Here is a 7,326-nt window from a genome sequence, read left to right as displayed (position 1 = left end):
TTGCTTAAATTGTTCATTATTTGGGATAAAGTTGCGATTAATCAATAACACACATTGAAATCAACCTGATTAATCGCAATATGACGCAAACTTTCCTTCACTCTGCGTTAAAGTGCTGATCAGCCGCATCCCTTCAGAAATCTGGTTTCTGCTGTTTAATTCAGGATTTGAACTTTTTTGGTTTCGAGTTCCGTTTGGATCAGAACTGGAGAAGGACCCGTCCGGTTCGGAGCTGAATCCTGTGAACGTCCCTCTCTCCGGTCGCGCGCCTGCGGGGCGTGCGCGCGCGCGCGCGCCAGCTGCAGTTTCCAGCTGTGAGCTCGTGAGTCTGGACCGTCAGTTTCTCCTCCGGTGGTTCGGGTCGGGTCGGTTCGGACTGGTGCGTGGCTTGTTGCTCTTCGTCTCTCGGTTTGGACCCAGCCTGTCCTCCCCTAACCGCCGCTTCTTCCTCCGCACCGAAACTTCATCCGAACCCCACCCGCTGCTGCCGCCTCAGGGTTCGGGTCCATCCTCAGTTCCGAACCCACAGCTCAGTTTATTGTTTTCCATCATCATTCTGCTCTGCTGCTGCTGGAACTTTTCAGACGGAACCGGTCCAGTAATGGGTTGGGGTTTCCCGGTTCTGCTGGCGGTTCTGTTCGCTCAGCTGTCGGCCGGGTTCCCGGACGGAGCGGACGTTCAAGGTAACAGAACCGAGCCGGACTTCAAGGGTTTATTTCTCTGAGAGGTTCTGGTCAGGTGAAGCTGTAGAGGTTAATTAACGGCTAATTAGTGGTTAATTAACATATTAACTCGGTACTGATCGTCTCTGATGGTTCTATGGAGCCAAATTGGTGCCATAAAGTTTGTAAAAAAAAAAAAACTTTTCACTTCCAAATCTTTTATTTCAGTTTCAAATAATTTATTTTTCCATAATTTGAAATGTCTTTTAATAAAAAAAAGAAAGAAAAGTTTTTCAGTTAAATTTTATATATTACAGTTTCAAAACTTTTTAGAATTATTTTTTTCAGTTTCATGTATCAAAAATCTGGTACGCTATTTCTGAAAATGTGTTTGACATGAGGAACTGATAGTTTAATGGAGCCACAGTCTGGGCTGGAACGGCTGTAAAATTCTCAGAACATCCAAGTAGGGAAAAGACACGTTTTAAATGGAAAGCTTTAATTTTTTACAGTGTGGAAATGAGCTCATGTGATGCAATCATGGAAAATTAAAGTGAAGCATTTAACAGCAGCAGGAAGATTTGCTCTGACAACACTTTGCAGGAGAAAAGGAATCAGACATGGCTTTGATTCTAATCCACCATATGCTGAGACTTAAAGAGGAGCGTATGGAGCTAAATTGGGGCCATGATGTTTGTTCTAAAGCAGTGGTGTCAAACTCATTTTTATTTTGGGCCGAATCAAAAATCTGAATGTTCTTAAAGGGCCGGTTGCACCAGAATCTATTGATAAAACCAATAAAACTGTTAAAATATCAATAAATAGCTGTTCCTCTGGGATTTGTGATTATTTTAGTGCTTATTTTTGCAATCAAAATGACAGATTTTGTGGTGAATATTAAGAAATATTTGTAATCGTTATTCTTTTATAATATTTACACTAATGTATGATGTCAAATGTGACTCCATCACTCGTATCAGTTACGGATTCAACATTTTTGACCAATTTTGAGAAAATTAGCAGTAAAATCAGGGAAAAATGTGGAAATTTGTTGATTTTGTGTGATTTTTGCAGATTTGTGAAAAACTGGAAGGACTTATTGATGTAATTTGGAGTCCAGAGGGCCACATAAAAAGCTGCGGCGGGCCAGATTTGGCCCCCGGGCCTTGAGTTTGACACCTGTGTTCTAAAGGAATACAGAATTGAACTGAAAAAAAGATTTGAAACTCAAGAATTATTTTGAAATTGTAAAAAAAATCTGGAAAAAAATCACCTGAATCTTAAAAAGAGTTTTGAACATGTGTTTTTTCCAGTTTTTTTTTTTTTTTTTCAGATTCAGAACTTTTTAACTTTCATTTTTTTCAGTATCAAATCTTTTTTTCAGTTTGGAAAAATAAATTAAGTTTTAAATCGTTCTCTTTTTTTCAGTTTTAAATAGTTTTTTCTTTTGAGCAAACTTCACGGCCCTGATTTAGCTCCATAGGAGTGTCAAAAGCAAACGAGGTGGATTAGTAGAGCGAGACAGCAGCTGATGGTGTCATCCAGGAAATGTTGCTGTGGAAAATCGTCTCTGGATTTTGAGCTGTTAGCGACATGCTAACAGTCTTCAGTCAGAGGTATCCTCAGACTCGTTGCATTGGCTGCTATAGGATTCTTCCTTCCTTCATGTTTTCTGACAAACGTTAATTTTATGGAAAACTTTTTCCAAACGGATTTAATTTCTGATATCCCGTTGAAACCAGCAGCCGCAGACGTTCTGGAGACATTTTATGATTTTTAAAAGTTTTCTTTCCACTCGGGAAACGTTTCTGTTTGGTGGCTTCAGCTTTTTGTTTTTTCCACCGTAGTTTCCTGATCTTGTCCCGTAGTTTCCTCTGACCTTGGTATGACATTCAGGCCCACATCCTGACTGACCCTGACCCGGTCCAGGTTGGTTCCTGTTTCTCATCATCACCGTCTCGGACTGTTGGAGACGTTTTGACCCAAATGTTTTTCCATGGCTGTTTTATTGGATAGAGAGGGAAAGCAACCCGACTCGGGGGGTCGGATTTTTACAGCATTCATTTCCCAGGAATCCTGAACAATCAGAAGGAGGATCCATCAGGGGGGAAAACTTCACTCTGGAGCCGACGCAGCTCGCTGGACGCAGTCGGACATGTTGGAATCCAACATGTCCGACAAAAGCTGCGCAGTCAAAACTAACAGCAATAATGTAACAGTTTCAAACTAAATATTCAGCATAGTGTTTAAGATGCTAGGTAGCTAAATAGCAAGCTAAATATTTAGCTTTAAGCTGCATATCTAGCTAGCTCTAAACTAGTTAAATATGTAGTTAAGAAGTTAAATATTTTGATAGCTGAATACTTACCTTTAAGCTTAATATTAAGAAACCTTGAGCTGGATAAATGTTTAGTTAGCAAGTCAAATATTTAGCCTAAAGTTAAAAATTGCCTTTATTATCTATACATAACATTTGTTACCTAAACATTAGATAATATTTAGCGTAATGCTAAATATTGGTCAAATTTGGATATTTAGGGAATATTCAGATTCACTTGCCAATATTGTAAAAGTTTTTTTTTTTCTTTTAATTTGTAGTTGAATCTCTAGCTGACAATATTGTGATTCATCCATTCATTTATAAATGAATGAATGACATGGTGAAAATATGACTTTGAAAAATGAATCTCTCTTTTTATTTCCTCAAGATGCTAAATAAATCTAATTATTTAGTCCTGACTGTAACGTTACAAACCCACAGTTTGAACGTCTTTAATCGGCACAAAACCATCTGAGTTTCTGTCCAGGCTGTAAATAATTCAGAGATTTTTTATGTTTTTTAATCGTGTTTTCTTCTGTGTGAGCTCTATTAAAGAGGATCAAGTGTTTTCTTGTCCACATATTGTGAAAAGTTCCAGCACGCAGTGAAAAGCTGCAGATCAGAGCAACACCTAAAGTTTGTTTAAAGAGACTGAATGAAGTCTCCGGCGTTTCGCTGACTCAGCGGTTTTCTGTTTCCACAGGTATGAAAACTGTGTCAGGCAGAAGAAGTCTTGATAATCAGGTCCAGGTTTTCAGAACCGGCCTCAGGAGCTCAGGGAACCAGATCCCAGTCTGTCAAACTGGGATTGTGTTACAGAAACTGGGCAGTCTGTCAAACCAGCAGCTGTGGGTTCGGCTCCAGATGTTCTGCTGGGTTTCATTTCCAGAACGGCCAGTTAGAGGGATTTCCCACAATCTGCCGGCTGCGGCTGTAACGTTAAAGTGCAGCAGGAGCAGTGACATCATCGTGTTGAATGACGTCACGTGGTCGTCTCTGTGTTCCTGTGATGCTTGCCGTGTGTCTGCGTCTCCTCCCTGCAGTCATCGACGTTCTGAGCCTCCAGGACTCCAAGCAGAACGTGGCGGCGGTGGAGAAGCTGTCGGGCGGTCTGAGCGCGCTCAGTGACGTCTACGTGGTGTCCACGATCCGACTGCCCGTCAAGATGGGCGGGGTTCTGTTCGGGCTCTACAGCAAGCAGGACAACAGGAAGTACCTGGAGGTGGCCATCATGGGGAAGATCCACAAAGGTTGGTGGAAGTTCAGCGACTCGGTACGAGGAGAGCTGCTTGTTGAGGCAAACAAAAACGGTTTCATGGGCTTATGATCTACTGCTAATGATGCTAGCTCTTGCTAATGACATTAGCTAGAGCTAGCACCATAAGCAAAAGGTAAGCTACTGGCAGGGGCTAACACCATAAGCTGGAGCAAGATCTATTAGCTAGCTCTAGCTAACACTACTAGCAGGAGCTAAAAACATTTGCCAGATTTGACACAACTGACTTGAGCTAACAACATTAGCAGGAGCTAATGCAAATTCAAACAAATGGGAAGGCAATGAATAAATGTTGAATAAATGGCTGCACAGTGGCGCAGTTGGTAGAGCTGTTGCCTTGCAGCAAGAAGGTTCTGGGTTCGATTCCCGGCCCTGGTCTTTCTGCATGGAGTCTCCATGTTCTCCCTGTGCATGGTGGGTTTTCTCCAGGTACTCCGGTTTCCTCCCACATTCCAAAAACATGACTGTCAGGTTAACTGGCCTCTTCAAATTGTCCCTAGGTGTGAGTGTGTGTGTGTGTCCTGTGTGTCTCTGTGTTGCCCTGCGACAGACTGGCGACTTGTCCAGGGTGACCCCGCCTCTCGCCCGAAACGTTGGCTGGAGATGGGCACCAGCAAACCCTCCTGACCCCACTGAGGGAAAAAGGGTGCAAGAAAATGGATGGATGGATGAGTAAATGTTTAAAGTGACATTAAAGTTTTTGTAACAAACCGTTTCGTAGAGACTGTTTTGATCTCGTTGTTGGCCGTAAACAGCTCGAGTACCTGCTCACTGTTTATTCTCTCAACATTTCACAGGAAGTCTGTTTCCCAATCCAACTGAAGCTTCCTCCTGCTCCGCTTCTCTCCCACATAAACGAACCGCCCGTAAAAGAAAAACCTAAGCTTTTCCTCCTCGTCCTCAGTTCTGGTCCGGTACGTCAAAGCCGATGGGAAGGTCCACACCGTGAACCTGCAGAACTCCGTCCTGGCCGACGGACGGACTCACTCCATCATCCTGAGACTGGGCGGCCTCCAGCGCAGCAGCATGCAGGTGGAGCTGTATGCCGACTGCCGATTGGTCGACTCCAGTCAGGGCGTCCCCCCATTGGTTCCTCTGCCCAGAGAGGCGGACATGGTGGAGATCCGACATGGACAGAAATCGTACGCCCGACTTCAGGTTAGAGCGACAAGAATTAACTAGAGGAATCTGAATAACTGATTGTTTGACTTTTACATGATGTTAGTTTGAAGGACGAAGCTGTGGAGGACATTTAACGTTTCTCTACTCAAATGTTGCTTCTGATTCCCTCTGGAGGACCCCATGGTGTCCGCAGGCCAGGAAAGGCAGCCTAGTCCAGGTGTCTCCAGTCCTCCAGAGCTGCTATCCTTTTAGATGCATCCGTCCTCCGTACCTGGATCAAGTGAATCCCTGGTTACCAGAGCTGGATGACTGCTAGCGCGGGGGATTCAGGTGTGTTGGCGCAGAGAGGCATCCAGAGGTTAAAGGACAGCAGTTCTGGAGGACCGGGCTCCTGACTTGGCCCCGTTAGGCCAGGTCTCCGTCGTCTCACTCTAGACGGATCATGTCTGGTTCTGTTCCACGTTGTGCCTTTGTCCATTGGCAGTGTCTTCCTGGCGGTGGGACGTGGGCGGTCCACCTGCGAGCGAAGCTGTGAGGCCATTTTGTTTCAGCAACCTTGAGGGCCAATTTCTCTTAAACCTTCCAGTCTATTTGTTTGCTGGGTGACGATGCAGTTTGCTGCCAATCAAATCGCCTGATCTTCGTAAGCCAGACATCAACACAACCTGCGTACACGTCGACTTCAGTAAAACTGTTCAAGAAACACGCAATCGATCCCCTGATGTTGCTCTTGTTTAGCACACAGATGCTAACCAAACCATAGCCTAGCTTCTGATGGGGACAGGAGATGGTAACGGACAGCAGCCGTCTGTCGCAAGCGCCGCTGCTCCCTTTTTTATAAGGTGAGAATAGTGACATGCAGTCAACTATTGGTTTATGGAGATGGCACGAGTCAGACATGGAGGTAGAAATCGTCTGGTGTGAATTCAGCCAGCAGTTTGATCAGATCAGGAGGGAGGAGGAAACAAACCGCAGTCGATGAGCTCCAACTGGGTCGGCTGCTTCCCCAGACCAGTTGACTCGGCCTGAACAACGGCGGTTCTGGCAACAACTTGGAAAAACAAAGTCCTGTCCGTCACGTCCAGCGTCCGTCTGTGAGCCTTGACGCAGTTGCAAAGGGTCAGCAGCCATCTTTGTCCGGCTGGTACCTTGCTGTGTACCTGAAAGGACCTGCTATTGGGGGAACCGGTTGCTCTAGTGGGGGACAGGCTGTGGAGGGTCTTCCTCGGGGTTTCCTGCGAGTGGGACTGAAAACCGCAGGGCTCCGGGACGCGTCTCGATCAAGTACCTCAGCTGACCTCTGAACTCTGGTTCTACTGAGGAACCTCAGTTTGGTTCCCCTGAAGGTTTGGACCAGAACTCCTCGGTTCATCCTGATTCAGGATTAGACGTTTTCCCGTCCAGCAGGACGGACGCGTCTCTGCGTCTGTCTCACCGGGCCTCTCTCTGTCAGGGCGCAGTGGAGTCCCTCCGCCTGGCTCTAGGGGGCAGCGTGGCTAAAGCCGGAGCGCTGACCGACTGTCCGTTCCAAGGAGACTCGTCGGCCTTCAACTCAGGTGAGCTCACCTGGATCCGAACCTGAAGTTCAGCTGCTCTGTGGTTCTGGTCCGGATCGGTGATGGGTTCTTTGTTTCCTCAGTGAACGGAGAGGTCCAGTCCATCCTGGGTGAGGTTCTGATCACTTAACCGGTTCTGATCGGCCATGACCTTTACTCTGATCTCTGATTGGACGTCCTGTTTGTGACATCATATGTCAGGTGAACACACCAAGGCTCTGATTGGTCAGCTCATCATTTTCAACCAGATCCTGGGAGAGCTGCGGCAGGACATCAGAGAGCAGGTGAGACACTGAGACAGGTGAGACACTGAGACAGGTGAGACAGGGAGACACTGAGACAGGGAGACAGAGGGACAGTTGAGACAGAGACAGGGAGACAGGTGAGACA

The 7,326-nt window shown here is 45.8% G+C and overlaps 1 protein-coding gene across 1 annotated transcript in view; it reads left to right on the top strand.

The window, feature by feature from the left end:
- Positions 1 to 279: 279 nt before the first annotated feature.
- Positions 280 to 7,326, top strand: part of thbs3a (thrombospondin 3a) — a 19,588-nt gene continuing 12,541 nt past the window's right edge. The window contains exons 1-6 of the mRNA XM_008430685.2: positions 280 to 683; positions 4,026 to 4,232; positions 5,163 to 5,416; positions 6,834 to 6,936; positions 7,020 to 7,046; positions 7,138 to 7,220. Of these exons, the coding sequence (XP_008428907.1) occupies positions 602 to 683; positions 4,026 to 4,232; positions 5,163 to 5,416; positions 6,834 to 6,936; positions 7,020 to 7,046; positions 7,138 to 7,220 (756 nt within the window). The 5' untranslated portion in view covers positions 280 to 601. The remainder of the gene's footprint in view (positions 684 to 4,025; positions 4,233 to 5,162; positions 5,417 to 6,833; positions 6,937 to 7,019; positions 7,047 to 7,137; positions 7,221 to 7,326) is intronic.

This window comes from Poecilia reticulata, linkage group LG16, assembly GCF_000633615.1.
Source record: "Poecilia reticulata strain Guanapo linkage group LG16, Guppy_female_1.0+MT, whole genome shotgun sequence".
In the NCBI taxonomy this organism is placed as follows: Eukaryota; Metazoa; Chordata; class Actinopteri; order Cyprinodontiformes; family Poeciliidae; genus Poecilia; species Poecilia reticulata.
The sequence above is the reverse complement of the archived record's forward strand: the minus strand, read 5'-3'. Positions and strand labels throughout refer to the sequence as shown.